Genomic DNA, 22,122 nt, shown 5'->3' with positions numbered 1-22,122 from the left:
CGCTAGCAGCTTATCCACCCTTATCCAGCAGCAAGCAGCAGCAAAGAAAGCTGAAATTACATCTCTATTTGCATATTGTGGCTTTGTCCTCTTCATTCTTATGAGTGAAACCAGTAATTTGGAGGCAGTTCTGTGAAGCCTATTAATAGCGTGGACGGTGTTGCTCAAACTCAACGGGACAAACTAGGAGAGGAGAAAACGTGTAGGCAGTGAACGGAGGAGCAGATGGGCGTACAAGCAAACATGTAGAGGAGGACAGAGATAAGACTCAATTGGGAACATTCTTAGTGCAATTAGAGCCGACAACACTGAGAGAAAGAGGACTTTCCTCCCAGTCAGACTGAGCGGCGCCGTTAGCAGCATTAATTGCCTTTAGGAAGGTAGCGTTTGGACAATGTGAGACTTGCTCGTGTTGTAACTGTCTGATTAAAATGGAGTATCTAGGAGAGACGGAGAATTGTAGGTTTTACAGCTGCTAACAGACACCAGACATGACAAGCAGATCTTATATAGTAACATTTATCAACCTTATTAAAGCATATCCTGTTCTAGATCATCCTGCACATGTCGACTACCAGAAATAATGTTTTATTATGTCATGAGACAATTAAAACTGCCAAACACTTTAAATATAGGTGCCACAAAGACTTCTATGGTTGCCCAAAGTGTGGATCTTGTGTGGGGCTCAATTTGGGCCCGAACCACTCTCATTTTCCTGTTTATTTTACAGCTTCAGTTTCCTTGGTGTCTACGTATCTGAAGATCTCACACATCACACACTGTCAGGAAGGTCCAACAACGCCTCCACTTCCTCCCAACAGCTGAGGAGAGTCAACCTACCACAACAGCCCTTCTGCAAATTCTACAGATCCTCTGTGGAGAGCATTCTGACCAGCTGCACCACAGTCTGCTCTGGCAGTGCCACTGCCGCTCAACACAAGGCCCTGCAGAGAGTGGTGGTCTGTCTATTGTTCTTGTGTTTTTGCACCACGTTCTTGCCTATAATTCACCAGACACTTAGTCTAACAGTGATTCACAACACTGTACAACCTTGCATTAGTAAAATGATACTAAGCTTTGAATTAAATGCATAATAAAAACGGAATTAATTTTGTATGATAAATTCAGCATACAGCAACACAATCACCATTGTGAAAAGGAAGTATACTTGAAATTTTAAATTTAATATAATGTGTGAAAATACATATTTCCGTAAAATGTATTTTTAAGCATACATAAGTATTTTTGGTGTTATTTTAGTGTTGATAAATAAAATATGTATTACCATTAAATTCTGCTTAAAGTGCACTTTAGTGTCATTTTCTGAAAAAGTTATATGAAAAAAAGTACTTAAAAGCACAACCCAATGCTTCTATGTTGTATTTAAATATATATGTATTTAAGTTTGTATTCATTTTAAAAGTTAAAATGTGTATGTACTTTTCCATGTTATCCATGTTGGTAAATGCACTATTCTTTCACAAGGCAATGTAATGTAACCTAATTTGACACCAATCAAACTTTTTCATTTATATACTATTCTTTTTACCTATTTGGCCCTTTTTCCACTACAAACATTCCAGAAAAATATTAGTATCTTTGTGGTTTCCTAAAGAACCATGGTCACAAATAGGATGTGTGAGTGTTTAGTGAAAGGGTTGTTAAACTTGGTTGTTAAACTTCCATTTCGATGTGTTTTTTATGAATGTGTTGTATTTTAGACTAAAAAAAGCACTACTGTAAATGATTTGTCCCTTTTTTATCAAATATGTTCTAGTTAATCAAAACAATGAGTAAATTACAGAAGATGATTTCACCACTAATCTAATCTATTCTAATATGATATAACGGTAGCACCACTGTCAGCACAATAAAACATAAGGTTCCACAATATTTACATACATCTCTGTATGAGCATACTGCTTTCATTTTTTTTGGGGGGGGGGGGGGTGGGGTGGTGCACTACACTGCACTACACAGTTACACAGCAATCCGAGTTTTCCTTGCCATAAAATATGTCAAGAAATTGTTGAAGAATAAACTCATATTAGACAAGGGCCCCATCTAGTGGATTACTCTATTACTACAGCTCCTGTCTTTTTTATTTCCACTATGCAAAATTATATTACCCAAAAAAAGCTCATTCAGTATAATAAGCGGCTATAGAAAGCAAATACAAAATCCTATTTTTCGGTCGTGCTTTTAAACTATGTGCCTCTTTTATGGATTACTAAATTTGGATAGATTCCCAAACCTATCTGACATTACATCTTAAACCAAAACCTAATTATAAAGGGACCATAAATATAGGAAAATTACATATCAGAAACCATTGCTTACGAAATGTTTCTCTCAAGTTCACAATGAAACATCTCCTGATTTATAGAACAATGTGGTTTAAACCTCATCAACTGTGAAGCATGGTAATTCACACTTTCCTATTGAGGGAACTAAGAATCATTTTATGCATCAGAAAATTCACAAGAATCCATCCATGAGATGAAGATGAAGCCCAGTTGAGTCATGTAGCAAGACAATAATAAAAAATACAAATAATAATAAATAAGAAATCCAAACTTCAATTTCATGGCATTTAGTTGTTCATGTACACTTTCGAAAATTCATGGGGAGGCACCTGGGATGCAGTTCAAGCAGGACTTTTTGAGGTTATTTACAATGTTCATGTAACATGTAAATTAACAATTAAATCAATATAACCACCAAACATAACTATCTTGAAATATGTTTTGGTACTCTTGGCCAAAATTACACATTTTGAGATTTTTGCATTGTAGTAAAAAAGCTCTTTAGCTACTAAAACAATAGACAGATTGTTGAGGCTCCATTTCTATTATTTTATGTTATGGGGCAGAGTTTTCCTGATAAATTCCATAGTCAATTTTAATTTTTCCATTGACTCATACAATATTGTCCAAACATGCCTGATCCACCCCCACGCTTCATATTTGACAATGTCTTCTTTTCGTGAAATGCAATTGCTTTTTTCTTTTTTATATAATTTTACTCCCAAATTTTACTCAGGTACTTATTAGGGCTCCCCCTATCACTAGTGATGCTCCAACACCTCCGATACATGTGAAATTAGCCACCACTTCTTTTTAAACTGCTGCTGATGCAGCATTGCTGAGTAGCATAACAGTGCGCTCGAAGGAAAGATCAGTGATTCGGTTCTGATACATCAGCTCACAGATGCCCTGTGCTGATCAACATCACCCTTTGGAGTGATGTGGGGAGAGAGCGCCATCTTCCCACCCAGAGGGAGCAAGGCCAATTTTGCTTCTCTCTTGGCGCTGGCAGCTGAACAATTCCGTTTTTCTAACTTAACTTTGTTTTGAATTAATACGTTCACAGCACTGGTTTTCGAAATTTGTCTCGCTTGTCTAGATTTTTGTGATTGGGACACAAGGTTTCCTTTCTGCTTGTGACTCTTCCACAAACATTATGGTTGCACAAGCAACACTGCATAGTTGAACGGTGCACAACCACTCTCTTTCCTCATGAAAGCCTTTCATGCTTATTCTTTACAGTTATGTTTTTTTTTTTTTTGCATTTGAGTTGTCATCTGCATTTCTGTTTGAAAGTGTTCTTGGTTTTTAAAATCCCATCTTTACCCTTCACAATTTTCTACCCTTTCGATATTCTGCATTGTGGAACCCACAAGCTGAAAACACTCGTCACCTTCTTTGCTTTGTGGGAGCCAAGCACTTTCATTTCAGCTCTTTTTTAAAGCGTAGACAGTTTTTAATTGCAGTTAGTTTCATGTATCGTTTGCATATGTCCATACAAAACTACCTACTGTAACTACTTTGCACTTAACGTAAAAAAGCCTTTATTCAACCCTGTTGAAATTTGAGTGGAGAGCTAAGATATTTGGAATAATCTAAAGGTCATAGATTCCACAAGAAGAGCATAATCTTCCATTTTCCCTGAGAATGTGTGCAGAAAAGGAATTCCTCTCATTTTCTCATGTTTTCTTTACTTTTGGTGATGTTATTTTGTCGAAGTCAAAACCTTTTTAACAAACGTAGACTGAAAGAAAAAATAAATACTCAAATCAGAACCCCAATGGTAAGAAATTCCCTCAAATCACATTAAAGTAATGTGTATGGTAATGGTAATGATGCCATGTAATTAATGTGCGTATTTCACTCAGACTCAGTGTTCTGTTTCCATAAATCTATATTTATTTTTTTTAATCAAATTAATTAATCACATCATTATGCAATTAGCATTTAGCATCATTACGAAGCATCGATTTACAGTAACCCATACAAACATGGCCACAAATCAAACCACACAGGGGGGAGGGTGGGGAGGGTGGTGTGGGGTGAGAGGTGGTTCTTTTTGCAGGTGGGGGTTAGAATCCATCGACACCATCCGGAGAGCCAAACCGGCCGTGGAACATGAGGTGCTGCCCTTCCAGCATTCAGCAGAGGCTTAAACGCATCCTCACATCACAAAAACTGAGAGATAGACAGATTGAGAGATAGACAGAGAGAGAGAGAGAGAGAGAGAGAGAGAGAGAAAAAGAGAGAGAGAGAGAGAGAGAGAGAGAGAGAGACAGACAGACAGACAGACAGACAGAAGCCCTACTGGACCTATGGAAAAGGCAGCTAATGAACAAACAGGAAATACCACAGACGAGAAGTGCGCTATATTACTCACAGATGTTGTCGAGGATCAGGCCTCAACAGAGGGATCGGGGTCTCAGACACTGGCAGCCTGGGCCACAGACCACCAGCCAGAGGGAGCATTTGTTCTGTCCTATACTTTAAATCAAAAGCAATGCATTTACTTTAATCATTCAATCATTTATTATAATCAAGACCTAAATAGATTTCTTTTTATATATATTTGCATGTTCTCAGAATAATGCTTAATTTGATATATATATATATATATATATATATATATATATATATATATATATACATACATATATATATATATATATATATATATATAGTCTCAAATGCCAAAACAAAACAAAAAAACTAGCAAAAAAAAATCTCATGCAACACGACAAAATTTGGACGATGTGTAAATGTTTCAATGTTTAGAGCCCCTAGACGCAAGTGAGCGAGAGCACATTTGGGTTTCACTTTGATTCAAAAGTAAAAACTCAAAAGCATGGTATCGCTAAACATGGATAATGTTTATTTAGCTAGTGAGTCACCTAGAGGAGTAGACTGTCGCTGTCTTTCGAAGCTGCTGCGTTCGGGACGAAACCCAGTGCCAGAAGGGGTGGTGGGGTTTAGTCCCGAAAGCATTACAGAGGTGCTTCAGCGAGGCCTGCTTCAGAGTGAGGTACACAGACTTTAGAGGAGAGGGCAGCTGTGAGGGTATGGCGTCACAGAGCGAACGTCTCCTTAGACAAATGCACTTTTGAATGACGGTTACAAGAAAATCTAACAAAACAAAACAAAACAAAACAAAACAAAGGAAAAGGAAAAAAAAAAAAAAAAAAGAAATTGTGCATTAACTGGTGTCATCCACCAAACTGCATAATAATTATTATCTTTTGGTACACAGAAACAGATGCTGATACAAGGGAGGATGGGTAGTTGGATGGAAGGGGATTCAGTCTACAACAACGGACATGATTATTCCAACCTGGGCTTCCGGCAGGCAAAACGAAACGAGCGCCTCGTCTGCCTCTCAGTTCTGCTCTCGAACTGGAAAATCACACAGCTTCACAGATTCAAGTAAAGATTTGTCATTATACATATTATTTTATCCTTTTCTCCTCTGAGAGTGCCTGAAATCGTACGGGGAAAAAAATACAATAATGCAACAAAAAAAAAAAAAAGAAAAGAAATAATCAACCAACAAATGAGTCTGGTGAAACAAATCCCCAAACCAACGACACTGGTTAGTCAATTAATACCAAAACAGTCCGGTGAGAGTTATTAAGGGTAATTGGTAAAAGCTTTTTTAGAAGGACTGAAAGTGCTTAAAGATACAGTTTTAAGTGAGCAATTTGCTATAATTCTTTTCTCTTTTTTTTCTTCGTGAGAGACTTGAGAGTAAGGGCAGATGCATCAAAAATTGACACAACAGTCCATGGTCGTGTTAAGTGTTCATACATGGTCTTCAGCAGAAAATATATCATCAGAACCCCCTTCTTCCTCTGTGGTTAGGCAATATTCAAGGTTCTACATTATTAGTGTTGAAGTTCTAGCAGGGAGACCTCGGTAAGGTTACTGTTTATTTCTAGTTCGTTCCTGCAAAACAAAACAAAAGACACAAGAGAGAGCATTAGAAGACTGAACAGACAAAAACACAACAGAAGAGCATTAAGCACAACTAGATCAAGCTGACTGGACCTAGCATGCTTACATCATTTTAGCAGCAGGTGACGCACCAAAATGCAATATGATAGCTCAAGACGTTTGCATATTAGACTATTTTATTTTTATAAGAAAGGATCGCTTCACAGACAGCAGCCATGGAGAAATGTTAGAAAAATAGTGCCCCTCTAAATTTAGGGATGAGAAAGTCTATCAGAACAGTCTGAAAACAGTAAAACATGCTTAAGAAATTACATTTAACAAGAATAATAAGCAAAAACATTGTGCAGTTCTATTTATGTTTTACTTGGCAGTACCTTCCCCTGGAGTTGCCAGATTTGAGTTTTTCCTCCCAAGTATCACTCTGAATTACTCCATTTGGTGATCAAGATTGTCTCTGCTACAGATATTAAAGCTTTAGTATCTGGATTTTATCCCAAGATTTGAGCCACATGTATTTACACTTTGTAGTCTCCAGTAAGACTGAAATCTGAGTGGTAGATCGAATGGAATATGCAAATCTGCTTTTAATACTGCAATCATTGCTCGTGTTTGATTTGTGCTGGAAAGATTTGCTTGTCAAATGGAATTTGGAGAGATGGAAATGGTTTTACTGTTATAACCTATGTATCAAATGTGCCTCAGATCACCTATTGAAGTATTTATGTCTTGGGTGTATTAACACCTGAATTTGCTGATACTCCAAGAGTCCAAGTGTTTTCTGACACTGGGTTTAAATCATGTGAAATATCTTAATTGTTCTACTAAATGATCAACGCCAAAAAAACTATGGCAAACTTTATTACTAACCTGTAAAAATGCATAGACATAGCTGGCTTTTCCTATAAGGGTTACACTTCTGATACTGACAAAGTAGTTGTAGTTTGCGGACCTAGGTCAAGGTATTTGAATAGACATATATCTTACTTAACATTTTAACTGTAGACCGTGTAGTAGGAGACAGATTCAACTCACTTCTGGAGTTGTTTATTAAAAGTAACTCCTTTAAAAAGCATTTTATAGACCTTTTATAATGATTATAATATGCTCGGAAATCTTCACAGTTAAGATTCGTTACAAAACTAATCTCTTTCTGTACAGCAGAATAATAACCATGTATAAAAATATATATTTCCCAGACAGAGAAAAGAGTGAAAAACAGCCAGACAGAGACTGGAAATGTTACTAGGCCAATAATAATCTTTCCTGCACTAGCTGAACTGTCCCAGGAACATCCCTTACGGCAGTCCTCCTGATCCCTCTCTAACAAAAGTGATCACTCTCTTACAGTCTTCAACAAGCTCGGCTCACGTTGAATCATTTTCAGTCCTCAGGCTCACCTGAACAGATTTCCATACTCTTCAGAAACAAATGTGATAAACGCTTTTACATCCTTTCTGCCTGCAGCCATTTCTGACACTTCAAGACAAGTAATGTGGAAAAAATCCCACAGCTGACTAATTACAACTGTTTTATTTTCATTTTTAAAAGCTGGTAAAACACTATTCAACCTAATGGGAAACTGTAGCACACAGCACACAGACTTTAGCCAAGCTGCAGCAGGATGGCACTGGTGATAATAAAACACATCAGAATAATATAATAAAAAGGTAACTGTATACACACATTTTTCCCCAAAAGTAATCCTTAGTCACAGAGCATAAAGTTAGGCTAATGTTGCTAACAAACACTGGACTTAAAAAGTCACAAAATTTATCCCTGTAGATTGTCTCTCAAAAAAAAAACTCATTCAAAACACACTCAAATCTTTTAGAACATTTAAAAACACTTAGAAAAAATTGCTACTAAGCTGAATTGTGGGGCAGCAATCCATCCATGCCATTTCACTACATATTTTTGTATGTTTGTGTGAGAATGTGTGTGTGTAGCTTGTCAAAAGATCTGTAAAGCAAATAATGTAGAATTTTAGCATGTAACAGAAATGTGATCATTTATGTCCAGTGTTTGTTAAAAATGGTAGCCTACCATCTCCCTGTTTTAAAATAAAAAAGCATACAGCATCCCAAACATAACTTAGTCAATCAGTTGCTCCTGAAATAAGTGCCAGATATTGTAAAGTTTAAATGTTTTAAAATTACGGTAAACACAAGTTCCTCATTTTAAAGGTTGCACATGAACATCCCCTCACTTCATGATTTATCGTGGTATAATCCTGAGATAAATTTAAAAGCAGAGTTCCCAAGAGGTGACCTTTAACAACACAGAATCAGTACTGAATGTTTTATTAATCTTATTTTAAACAGTCTAGCAGCTAATGTTAATGTTTTTTTGTTCACAGTATTTTAATCTGTAATCTATGATCATTAACTTGATATATAACAATGTTGTTTACCCTTCTGTGCATAACAAATTGACTACCCTGCTAAAGCAGTTTCCCCAAGATGCAGGTGAGAACGAACCTCAAGACCTGTTTCTCCAACAACACATTTAAATGTACTAATATGTGAAGGCAGCATAAGTAATGGTAGTAAAGACCTAAAGTTTTTTTTGCATGAAAGCAGAGAGAAATTGATATATTGTCTCTGACCAATCTGATCTGATGGACAAATCTGAAATATTTATTAGTATCTGTAACAATTCTGCTAAGAAGCACTCAATCAATCTTTAGAAAGAAAAAATCAGCTAGTTTATTAAAAGTAATAAACACTTTTAATGTAAGGCAAATGATTTTATCAAGACATTTACTACTTGCTTACTTACTACCATTTCTTTTACAGCAACATGCCTCTTTTTTATATCCTATATATTCTATATATATATATATATATATAGAAATACAAATATGCTCAAAAACAACAAAATAAAAAAATAACTAAACACTAAAAACTAAAGAACAAAGCAACACACAGTAAGAGTTTTTAGTGTTTGACGATAAAAAAAAAACATTAGTCAGTAAAGCACAGTTTAAAGAGTCTGCAATTTTTTGACTAAAAATATTTTGCCAATATTTGCAGTTTATCAGAAATTTTAGGTCATATTTTCATGAAATCAGATCACACAAGTTAATTAACACAAGTTAATCCTTTATCACTTCAATACCATAATAGACTAAACACATCTGTGGCTTTTTCCATGTATCCAAAATGAATCTGAACTAAATCATTGTGTGCTACAATTTCTTACTAGGCTGAACAGGTCTGTTTGTCTACGGCTGCCTTCTATAAAGCTTTTACCTTACCTAGGCAATACAGGAAGAAGAGCTGATGATTCTAAGCTGTGGATCACTAGCTCAGTCTAGCATGACTGCATGTTTGAGAATAAAGTCCATCAGAGCTCCTGACAGCTAGGTTTCAGGCCTCCCCCTGCACACCTTCTTGATTTATTCATGAGGGAGAAACTTGGTACAAATTAACCAGCTGTGTTAATACACTGCAGGGAAAAATGGTGTCAGCACAGAGCAAGCACATCGCTTAAGTCATCCAGAGCCTTAAATCCATTTTAGTTCTACAACACTGTAACTTTCTGTAGTACTGAATTAGTATCATCACTGGCTCACATATGCAAATATCACTACTAAAAGTAACTGCAACCTTGTTCTAAAGGCAGAAAAGCCACTTCTCCAACTATAACCAAGTACATGTCAAAGCTTTACAGAATGAACAGCCAATGGAGGCCAAACTCTCATGTTCAAAGACACAGCAGAGCCTACCTCCGCTTTGTCTCAGAGCAGGAATGTGAAGAATGTGAGTTACATCAGGAAAGCCATGCCTGTTAGCCTTGTCTAGTCCACTAGTGTAGTTCAATGACCAAGGATGCACTGATCTGTGTGATTTTTTTTTTCCCCAATAGCAAATGTTTTTCATGTGCGTATCTGCTTATGCTATTACTAATACTTGACGTGCTAAAACTACATCTCTACAGCTTCCTGGAGATCAAAAATACATGAAACCACACAAAAATATCAGTGTAATCTGCACCTCTGCCAATAACGATAGGATTCTTATATTATTTCATTCCTAGCTGTGGTCAAAGGCTGATATCCTTCGTCTTCCTTGTATTTATTTTTTCTCCTGAGGTCCAGCAACGTTTTGTGCAACTACATGTTTAAAACCATCTTGCTGCTTTATACAAAGTAAAATCCACACGGTTATCATTTTGAATGACAATATCCGAGATAAGCAATGATATGAACCATGTTATCATTTATTTGACCTTACTCACTGACACAAAGATTGCACTGACACCTTGATGAGATGGGTGAAAATTATATATTTTTTTACCAAAATATATATTGCAGCACAGCAAAATATCACAATGTCAGTTTTTCCCCAATATCATGCAGCCCTAATTTCCGGTTTCTCAGCGCTGTTGCTTCATAAAAGAAAGTGCTTCGATTAACAAATAGTTTTAACCCCCATGCTCAGCAACTTGTATTACATCCTAAAAATGTTAACTGCATGCTAAGCAATGCAAACCTGTGGGTTGAGGCCAGGAACCATCGGTGGTTCCACAGAGTTTAAGAGGTTAACATTTATTTTAATCATTTTAAGTATTTTCATCCACAGTGAGGAAGTGGGTCACAGCAATGTTTAGGTGCATGCCCAGCACCCCAGAACTTTTAGTTCTTGGTGTTATTTGGGGGAATTTATGTTATTCGTGAAGGTGTTATTCACACGACCATTTTTTAGACTTTTGTCCCTTAGCTCTAACTGGCTTTCCCCTGTGGTGTCTCACTCAAGAAAAAAAAAAAAAACACTTCTGTGAACTGCAGTATGAGAGGGCCACATTAAACTCTGGTAGGTACATAAAGAATTTGGTACTAATAACATTGCAGAAACACTTTTAATAAGTTTTTTGCAACTTAGCTTCCACATATGGACTTCTTAGTCTTGGTAGTAAACAGTACATTTTAAAACTTGAACAAGTTAAGCTGTATTTCAATTAAGTAGGGATAAGAGACATTCTGAGAGTATAAATATAAGTACTAAATATAATACTAGCTTTTTAGCAGATCCTCAAAGTTTCAATATCAGCATCAGCTCTAAAAACAAAAACAGATATTGTGCGGTCTCCATCACAAAACAAAGGAACTTATGTTCTGGGACAAAATCCACCATCAGATATCAGCCACATCTCTGAAAACAAGTCATTTATAACCTAACCTGCTGCGTCTACAATTAATGCGTGACTATTTTCCGTCTGCAAATAACACAAAATTACATAAGACTGAACAGCATGTTAGGTGTCTGTATATCTGAACTGAAACATTGTCTGTCAAGCAGGCAGGATAACAGCACCTTTTCCAAGAACCCAAACATTTAGATGGATCAGTGTGTTCCAATCCACAGCAATCCGTGCTGTCAGTGTGTACCATTAAAAGCAGATATTTCTTCGAATGTGTGTGAGCAACACGCACAAATAGTTACAAACACTTTTTACCTTGAATGAGCACCATGCTACCGCAACTAAGATATTATATATGTTTTTAAATCATTTTGAATGTTTTCCTGCTAATTAAATATCTTTATGTCCTGCTTATGCTTTAGGATTACAAGAATATAAATCTTTAGCAATGATTCAAAATGGGAAAAAGGCAGAGCCACACAAAAAAGGTAAGCCTCTGCAGAGAGGAAAAAGGCCTGTGCTGAAACGGGTGTACTTTAATTCATTACTGTCCATGCAATCCAGGACAGATTATTAATCAAATGTACTGGGAATCAAGCTCCTGTAAAACCCAATTCTCCAAAGTGCTGACCTGCCACACAGTAAATGCTAGTCTAACCCATTACGTACAGCCACTTTTCACTCCATACAACTAACACAATAACTGCGTTCAGACAATAGTGATCAAATTTGCACTTCCATATTGAGGATGCATAGATACAAGAATTCCAGCAAACACAGACATTATATAATGTCAGCGTACACATCTGATGATGCAAATACAAACACATATATATATTTATTTTTATTTAAAAAGTTTTATCATCATCATATTCTGTCTCTTGTCACTTAAATGTTCTTATTTCTCACAGTACAGAAATTATTCCACTGGTCTCATATATAGCTGACAATAGCTTAACCATTTTTAAATGCCCCTCCTGTGCTTTATAGGCCCAGATTGTTTTGATGTAGAATTTAAATCACAATATTCCCTCCCTAACCCATACAGGCCATATATGAAAACATGCTGCAAAAAAGGCCCAGTCCCACTTGTTTACATTGGTCTAGTAAATAAGTCTACAGTCTAGACCTTCCCGTAACTGCAGCATGTGATTAGGTAGGGAAAATCTCCCATACGATGCATAGAACTGTGCTACATTCACATTACAAGACTGACGTGATATAAACGCAATTTGCTTTATGGCACAGATCAGATTTTTTCAGTGCTGTATGTCAATCCCAAAATTTAGTCCCTTTTATATGTGGTCCTAGACTGTCTACATATCCAATTTGTCAGACATGCTCTAAATTACATTAGCGATTCCTGTTGTTGGTAAAAGGAATAATAATAATAAAAAAAAACACTATTTATATTACTTTTCCATCGCAATAAACAACTGAATATCACTTCAGGGAATTTGAATTCTGGTAGAGAGTCAATATTTAGGAAAACACTCCGAGCAAATAAAAAAAATCAGAGGCATTGTGCATAAATGTGTCAATGTACACACGTGCAGTTTTAGAAACAAGTTCATTACATTACAGACAGATATGTCACTTCTATTTATGAGTGTAAACTATCAAAATAGCCTAATCTGATCTGAGCAAAAATTTGGAACTGATTAATTATGATCGAAATGTGAACAAAGCCTTAAAGCATCCAGATTGTGCTCCATCCAAAATATAAAGGAAAGTTTACTAGATGACGTATATAACCAGAATGATCTAAAAGTCCCATGAATCCCTGCAGCAGCTTTACGGCTGATAATAGTGGCACGTCTTGAACCCCAGTAGGATGTCCATTATGTTTACTGTGTGCTCTACTTTTTTTCCCAAATCTACATTAACGATGAATCTAAGTGATAAACTTTTACTCAAATCGAATTGGAACCTAAAGGAAAGTTTTTTTTCTGACAATTTGTAAACCGGAGGCTTTAAGTGTTATTTTGGCATTCCCTGTGTGTTTAGTATTAGTAATTTTAGTCTGTTAGCCCCCCTTATTTTAAACACCTTACAGGTGAAACGAAAAGAATTAAATGGCTATATTTATGAGTAAGATTGAATAAAGGGCTATTTCTAGAACACATTAGCTTGTATCTGTCATAGTAAAGGGTATAATCTCTAAGCTACAACCAAAGATAAATGGCACTGTAACGGGCTTGTCTCTCCCCCGCTCGATCAGCACCTCAGCTCGGCTGCTCCTCTCTCTTCGGTTAGAAATTCTTGCAACAATGTTTACTGTTCTGTTTTTTTGCTTCGACCCACGCTGTTCAGTTTTTTGTAAAGGAAAAACTGACATTTATCACATTTACATTTACTGTTTAGTTACAGTTTTAAAATGTCAGAAATGTTCCTAATGTAATAGGCTGAGCCCAGGGGAGACTATTGCGCAATAGAACATACAGAAAATCTCTCTCATACATGTGTGACATATTTTTGTATCTTGTAAAGAATATTTTTTCCATTAACACAAGTTCATCCTTCACATTCTTGGCACCAAGAAACAACCAAGGATTGCATTTTGAACAAGCCACAACACATAGTAGCCAATCAGAAAATAAATAATTTACATATTAGCCTTAATGACATTGTTAAAGATAACCAAGATTGGTATAGTCAGATGACACACATTAAAGGGTTTAAAGTGACTTCAAAGATTTTTTTATACTCTACTTGCAAACATTGTGTAAATGTTCAAATTAACAAACAAATCACAAAATGCTGGTGTTCTTATTTTTAATGTATGGTGAATCAGCCAATCAGCAGTCTAGCGGAAATAACATCTACAGCATCTTTTTGACACTCAACAAATACTTTTGACTGAAAGTAATTAGTTACAAATAGTACAACACTGTTTACATATGTACTGGTTTAAAAGGAGTTACCTGCTGCTAACAAGTTAATTCTAATATTGTGCATCCCTAATTTGCATAATTTTCTTCTGGCTACACCTTTTCCATTCTGTCCAATTTAACAGAATATTAAAACACATATGGAGATGAACATCAGCTGATTTCTTAGTAATGGGCACAGTCATTAATAATTTGTATTGTGTGGGATGGAAATGATGTCACTTTAACATCTACTAATGGGACATCTGCTGGCTGTTTGAACTGTGTTAGGTAACATGCTAAGGGGCCACAGCTTCTTTCCCCTCTCTCTCTGTAATTTCCATTTATTTTATGATGCATTTCTGTGAACCCATCAGTGAGAAGTTCCATGAATCACGGGAGCCACAGAATTCTTTACAATTTCCAGACTCATTGTCTTCTTAATATAGGCCTAATTTAATTTTTGGCAAATAATGATGCTCTCTCATGCTTGCCTTTGAAGGAGAAACACTCATTTGGCTTGCAAATCCAAGCCCTGTTAAATAGGCCTCCCTTTGAACTGAATGGACATGCTGACAATGTTCTAATCCAATAGGGTTTGAGGAATAGGATCGGTGTGATCTATAGATGCAGAGATTGCTTTCAGCTACAGTGGAGTGTGCGAGAGAGCCACGCTTACCCTTCGCATGGCTTCCTCCTCCTCCTGACGCTTTTCGTAATGTGCAAAATCATCAAAGATTGAGGTGGTATGCTTGAAAGTAGCAATAATTTTAAGCACTTGCTTTGCTTTCTCTAGGGGCACCTCTTGAGTGTCCCTGGAGTTGGTGACGGGCTTGTTGTCATTGTTCTCTAAGCGGATGTGCCGCAGCTGGTTGTTCGGCACGTCCTTGACAAAGATCCATTTCACTTCGAACTTGCCCTTCCACTTGTCCTGAGACCAGACGCCAGCATAGGCGTTGTAGTCCACTGTGGACTTCATCTCGGCCACGCCGCAGAAGTGGCCGCTGCCGTTGACGCTGAACAGCAGGTACAGCGGGCCCTTGGCCCCCAGCGAGCGGTAGGCAGCATCCAGGCGCTTGTTACCGTGCTCAGTGCTGCACCATATGGAGTACTTGATGGAGCGGTGGATGTCGTCCTCCGAGTAGCTCTTGATAATGAATACCCGTCCATTCTTCAAGTTCCAGTCAAAGTCTTTAGGGTTGTAGTTGTTGAGGGCTTTGAGTTTCTCCAGCACGGGGTGGACCTCACTTGTGGAGGGTGAGGTGCTCAAGGGCACACCAGGGCCCAGGCCAAAGTTCTCGACACCACTGTTCTGGTTAAAGGTCGCAGCTCGGTTCCTCGGGGCCACCCAACGATTCTGAGGTGGTGCATTCTGCTGGGAGAGTGGGTGTGGGTGTGGGTGCTGGTGCGGAGGCTGAGGGGGACCGGGTTGAGAATGATGGTGTTGGAGAGGGTGATGGTGAGGGGGGCCTGGTGGCAGTTGCTGAGGGGGCTGGGGGGACTGCAGCTGGAGCTGCTGGTGCTGAGGCTGTGGAGGCAGTGGGTTTGGCAGTAACGGCTGGGGCTGGGCCAGGAGCTGCTGCTGCACCAGTGGCTGAGGTGGGAGCATCTGTTGAGCAAGGGGAGGCTTTGTGATGGAGCCTTTGTCATCCCAAGTACCAATGTTCATGTTATGCTTTATAGGTGGCGGTGGAATCGTAGCACCGCTCCCCATGCCTACGTGGGATTTAGGTTTTAGCTTGGGCTGCGGTTTGGCAGGTTTCCTAGCTATTGCCGCCCATGATGTGGGCTTGGGGGCGGAGGAGCTAACAGGCGGCACGTTGTTGGCTGCCATACTGCTCATACCTGCAGTTCCTCCAAGAGGGGAACCCACAGTTTTAGTGACGGCTGCCATGTCAGATCCCAGCTTGAGTCCAGCCATGCCCTGATCGATACCACTGAGACCCGGAACTTTACTAAGTTGCGTGTCACTGCCAAACCCTGCCTGTCCGTCCGCTATGGCCCTGCTCAGAGAACTCGGGGCATAGCCATAGCTGCTGCTGTACGCTGAGCTCTGCGTTGACTGTCCCTGTGAGCCACTGGTGCCCCAAGTGGAAAAGTCTGCATTGCCAGGAAAGAAGTTAAATCCATGTTGGCTGAGAAAAGGGGGAGTGTTGCCTAGAGCTCCAGGCTGGCTAAACACTCCGTCAGGGATGAAGTGGTGTTCACCATTGCTCATCTGTCCATAGGTGGTCAAGTAGGGCATAGGAGGATCTCCTGCGGTGGACCATGCAGCTTCACCCAGAGAGTAAGGGAAACCGATGGATGGGGCATAGTAGCTGGGCATGTAGGGGTCAGACATTGGTGGGTAGCTATTACTCTGCATGAAATATAATGGCACAAAACATTTTGTAAAAATGATGTATTCGTACAAACGTTTTTAAATAGCATTAAATTTTGCAAACAGGTTCAGTGTAGAAATGTGTTTATTTGTAAATTAAAGTTTTAGACGGAAACACCCAGTGTCTATGACTTCTAAATGTGGTGTTATAAAATTCACTGCATGAAAACATTGTTTGGAACATAATTTTAAGTTTATGAGATCATAAATTGACTCACCTGATTCGTCTGGCTGCTTAAGTAATTCTCAAAGTCATCATCATTTACAGCATCCTTCTGATGCATTGAACCGTTTTGCACTACAAAAAAAACAAGCATACATTGTTTATCGCACAGCAGATTCCTTGCAGAAAAAACTCACAGTATGTTTTTTAGTCACAAGACATTGCGGCAACAGACATGACAGAAACGGGTAATACAGTAAAAACTATGTCAACATTAATGTAAAAACATCACTGCGATAAACAATATTTATCATAATATTTTGACATGCAGACAAAACGAAAAAGCAGCAGAGTCTTAAAAAAATACAATTCTAATATTCTCTTTTGGTTTAACCTTTTTTATTAAAAATATGCTGCATTTAATCCAATTGATCAGAACTAATTACATCTGATATTAAAGATATGCTCTGAAAGTATATTATGTATTACAACAACAAAACAAAATGTGATAGTGATATACATACAGTAACCATCTTCTCATTCTGTGTTTTTCTTTATTTTTCTTCTATTTATTTTCTACATTTTAGATTAATATTAAATACATCAAAACATTCAAAGGACACATATGGAATTACGCAATAAAAAGAAAAAAAAAATCATCTTCCACAATCCCCTGACCTAAACCCAACTGAGATGTTGAATGTGTGCAGATCTGTCCTCAAAGCTAAATGTGGTACTTAGGAGAATCTTATGTATAAAACATATTCGGGTTTAACACTTTTTGTTTACAAAATAATTCCATGTGTTCCAGTGTAGTTTTAACGTTTTCCACATGAAAAGAAAGAACACACATTGAACAATATGAGGTGTGTCCCACCTTTTGACTGGTACTGTATATACTAAATATATAAGTGCTAACTGCACATTGCCCAGCCCTACATGACGCATTTTCCACTGTAGGGATTGCACCAGCTCATCAAAATGTGTGCAGGGTAATTCTGAGTAGTTCATTGAGAAACAGCACATCATAACGAAACCTTCCTTTACATCAGTAAAGGATGAGTCTTATGTGTAATGTTGAATGTCAAACTTTTTTTTTTAAACTTATTAATGACATTCACATAATTGGGGCGACTAGGCTGCCCAACCCACCTTACTGCCACCTATACAAACTCCGCACCCTGCACCTATCAGACTTTCCCATACTATCCTATGCACAGCATTCTGCAACCTGTACTTCCCACAGAACTCATTCTGTACCTGCACTTTACTCATAATTACTCTGTCACATACTGGACTAATTCCTCACTTCCACATAACATATTCTAGATATCCACACATGTATATAGCATATTAATACATTCAGTCATATTTAACGTGTATCTATGCAATACTACTTGTCTATGTATTAAATGTAATTGTATGTATTACGTATATTGTGTATACTATAAAGTTAATTGTACATTTCTTTATTTTATCATTCAACTCTGTTGTAAATATTGTTCTCTGCATACAAGTGGGAACCTTCACCTGTTTTCAATCACATGTACAACTGTATTCTGTGACGTGACAAAATCTTGAGTATTTTATAAGCCAATGTGTCAATCAGATATTAAGCTGCAAAAATTATATAGATACATTAGCTAGATATCTAGCTCCAATCACCAACAGTCTGGAAAAAAATCTGACGTCTAACTACACTGACAGAAATGGTTTACATCTTAAACTTTTAATGATGTGGAGCAGAATATCCTGAGGGAATCTGAGAAAATCCCAAAACTGACTCCAACAGGTGACGTACCTTTATTTCCTTGTCCTTTAGGTCTCTGCAATCGCGTAGGCAGTAAAACGTGCACGTCAACGACAAGGAGAGAGACAAAAGAAATAAGTGACAGTTAAATTTGAGCTATAAACACTGTAGAAAGCTGTTTCTTGCATTAGTTTCACGTCTGTCGGGGATAAATGTGTTTGTGTTCACAGACGAGGCCCAAATAAGCAGCACTAGCACCAGCAGCAGCTGAAACAGGGGCTAGCTAAACACACACACACAGCTAGTTAGCTTGCTAATCATAACTGCTAAGTTAACTTAAATAGGGGAGTTAACAAGCTAACTCGCTAACCTAGATACACCTGGTCACAAACACAGAACCACAGTCACCTGGTAGAGAGAGAGAGAAGCCGTGGCCGAGAGAGAACACAGTGTGTATAACCGTCTACAATTAGCCAGCTAGCCAGCTTTAGGTTACCTGAGAAGCTAACATAGCTACTAGCCCTGTGAGGAATATGTGGAGGGAAAGAGAAGAGCAGGAAGGAGGGAGGGGGTCTATAATGATTCGGCCTAGCAACAGTCATCCGCTAGCTAGCTTAATAGCTAAGTTAGCTTACCTAGCTAGTTAGCTGGATAGCCTGTTAGCTTCAAACACACATAGCTAACCTACAGAGTCGGTTTAACTAGATGTGGGTCATCCATGTCCAGAGAGTAAAAATACATCCCAGGATTTTGTTACAACTGCCCGGGCGGAAAGGCAGTAGCAACAAAATCCTGGAAAGGATTTTTACTTTCTGGACATGGACACCTCTAGTTAAAACCCGACGTGACCAGGTTGGCTAACCTAACTGTAAAAGATACACGACCAGCAGCAGCAGCAGCAGGGTGGAAAATAAGTAAAGGAAAATGTAGCGTAAGCTAGTTAACATACACACTCCATCCGTTTAATAATATCACACCAGATAAGATAGCTTAGCTATCTATCGCTATGCCCCTTACCTGATCGACAGTTGTGGCAGACATCCTCCAGGAACCCGAGCTGCTTGCTATGCTGAGTGTCCACTGTCTCCGCTGCTGCCACCGTTGCTACCCGCTACCTGAGCGCTGTTTCCCCGCTTGGCTCTCGCTCTCTGCCCGCTGCGCCTCGGCCAACCCCTCCGGCTCTTACTCGCTCAGACGACACGGGCCGCGGACGTCGACTTGCTGGACTGCGGATTGGGGCTCGAGTCGCTGCGAAACATCCACTCAGCGTGTCGTCTGTCGGGGAGTAAAACAGCAAGCCTCCGTTTTTCCCCACTTTTGCTCCACAATGGCGGATCGGGTAAGTAGTCTTGCTTTCCGGTTGTGTTCGCTGACCTTCCGCCGATGACGAGGAGAAGTGGCTGTGTGTAATGGCAGGGTTTTTCCCTCCTCCGGTCATGTAGCCCACCTGCTTCTGCTGGACCCTTCAGTCTTCCCCTTCCACTGAGCCTGGCTGACAGCTCTTCAGAATGGCCAGCTCCACCTGGAGCTTCTGGATCTGGATCAGGGAGCTTTTCCAGGAAGGATCTGCCTTTTAAAACTTTTAAAGAGCCTATAAGAAGAATGATCTGATGTAACTTACTAGTAACTATGAGTGTATTGCTGATTTCCAAACCTACAAATCACTACCCAGGTGAATAAGGGCAAACAAATAAGCAAAAATTTAATTTTAACTGAACTGTTTTTGTGATGCCACAACAACCAACCCAATAAAATGTGGCAGCTTAGCTCCACCCACTCATTCTGAAGTTAAACTCTAAAACTCCTCATTTTAAGGTTTAAAAAATGGGAGGAGGAGTTTGGGAGGGGCACTGGGTGATGTATGGGTTTAGGGGCGGGGCAGAAGAGAGAGCTAATTGAGCTGAGCAGTGTGCATGTAGGAGTGTGCCATATCGTATTGTACACAATAATATTGCCAACATTTTTTAATATTGTGAACAATATTATACTCTGAAATATCGTGCCATATCACCCACCTCTAACTATCACATCAGGGTACTACTTTTCTCTGTTTTCAGCAAATGGAAAATTTACACTTATCATTTTTCCTAAATATGTCTACTAGAGACAGATTATATCTATCCAGTACCATTTATTTTACATCAGTCCTTTATATATGAAAATATATGGCATGTGTTATTAGTATCATGAATCAATTACTTGTGGTAAAAGTCTTGTTTTTTTAATATCTCAGTTAGGGGTGTGTCATATTGTATCGGATAAGTAACAGAATTAAATTTTTATTTTGTTTGGTTTCTGGTCTTGTTCTAATCAATACCTAAAGCTACTGCCAGTTCATAAATACAACAATAATTCAGTTAAACACACACAATCCAAGCTGCTTGAGGTCTGTGTGAAGTTTCCACAATCAGTGATGGTTTGGAAAATCATCTGCTGGTGTTTTATTCATCTACAGTGTTTTATAGCAAGTCCATTGTCATTGTAGATTCCACCAGTAAATTTTAGAGCACTTCATGCTTCCCTCTGCTGACAATTTTTATAAAAAGGCAGATTTTATTTTCCATTGCCAAAAGTACCAATACCTGTTTTAATATCCACAGTATTAATGTGCTTGATTGGCAAACTCGTCTGACCTATTGTCATAAGAAATAAATAGATCACTTTGTGTCTAATGAACGTATATAATATATGAGTTTCACTTTTTGGAATTGAACTACTGAAATATATTAACGTTTACATTATTTTGTTTTTAGATTCACCTGTGAAATTTATGACAAAATGAACAAACTGCTTTTTTACTGTTAAAACATTACAATTACTCGACAAACTGGGTAGGCAATAGAAAAAAAATGCTTCTGTGGTTTGATTAGATATTTCTCTCCAATTGGCTGTTACTATCCTGCAGTGTCAGATTAATTACTTTTTAGTTGATTGAATATAAAAAATGTATATGGTTTACAGTATATCAAGATACTAAAGGCTGGTTTATTCGTTTTGATAACAGAAGAATTCTGCTTTGCAAAACAGAGAATAAGCCTGCAAAGGATCACATAGGTCATGACATTCACAATTCCAGAATCTCAACTACAGGTCACACCAATCCACAGCGCTGTGTATCAAACTCTGATTAGCTGTGCCTGTGGGGAGGGACAATTCAAACAGTACTGGGATCAAACACTGCACGAGCAGGGATCAGTGTGAATTAAAAATGGATAATTTTAAGGACTGGTTGGATTAAGAAAATTACCTGTTTTCAACTTGAACTTTTTTTTATGTGTCCGCAACCTATTATAAAATAGTGAAGTGTGAATTCCAACCAATATACATGTTCAAATTAAGATTTGATAGTCTTAGCTTCAGAGAGGTGAGGCAAACACACAAACTACATCACCCCATAAACAAATCCCAATACAACAAATTTATGTTTTATGTGGAGTGTTCTTTAGTCTTCATGGTGTATTTGTAGCCAGGATTAATCCCTATATCTGCTGTCTACTGTAGACAGGATGCTGAGGCAGCATTCAGCACCCAGTTGTGTCTGAATCCAAGTTTAGTAATCTAGC

At 38.2% G+C, this 22,122-nt stretch overlaps 1 protein-coding gene across 2 annotated transcripts; it reads right to left on the bottom strand.

Moving 5' to 3' along the window:
* Positions 1–5,155: 5,155 nt before the first annotated feature.
* ythdf3 (YTH N(6)-methyladenosine RNA binding protein 3) lies at positions 5,156–20,197 on the bottom strand. 2 transcript variants are annotated; one of them, XR_007441551.1, is made up of 5 exons: positions 19,577–20,197; positions 18,611–18,635; positions 16,865–16,944; positions 9,511–16,625; positions 5,156–6,245 (listed from the first exon to the last, which is right to left on the bottom strand). XR_007441551.1 is itself a non-coding variant. In XM_007248950.4 (5 exons), the coding sequence occupies exons 1-5, from the start codon at positions 19,598–19,600 to the stop codon at positions 6,222–6,224; spliced, it is 1,833 nt and encodes a 610-aa protein (XP_007249012.3). In that variant the 5' UTR covers positions 19,601–20,196; the 3' UTR covers positions 5,156–6,221. The 2 variants fall into 2 exon arrangements, 1 of the variants encoding a protein (XP_007249012.3); XM_007248950.4 differs by having other exon boundaries at positions 14,946–16,625; positions 19,577–20,196.
* Positions 20,198–22,122: the final 1,925 nt, after the last annotated feature.

The sequence above is a fragment of the Astyanax mexicanus genome, chromosome 1 (genome assembly GCF_023375975.1).
Source record: "Astyanax mexicanus isolate ESR-SI-001 chromosome 1, AstMex3_surface, whole genome shotgun sequence".
NCBI lineage: Eukaryota > Metazoa > Chordata > Actinopteri > Characiformes > Acestrorhamphidae > Astyanax > Astyanax mexicanus.
Note: the sequence above shows the minus strand (reverse complement) of the source record. Positions and strands in the feature narration are given on the sequence as shown.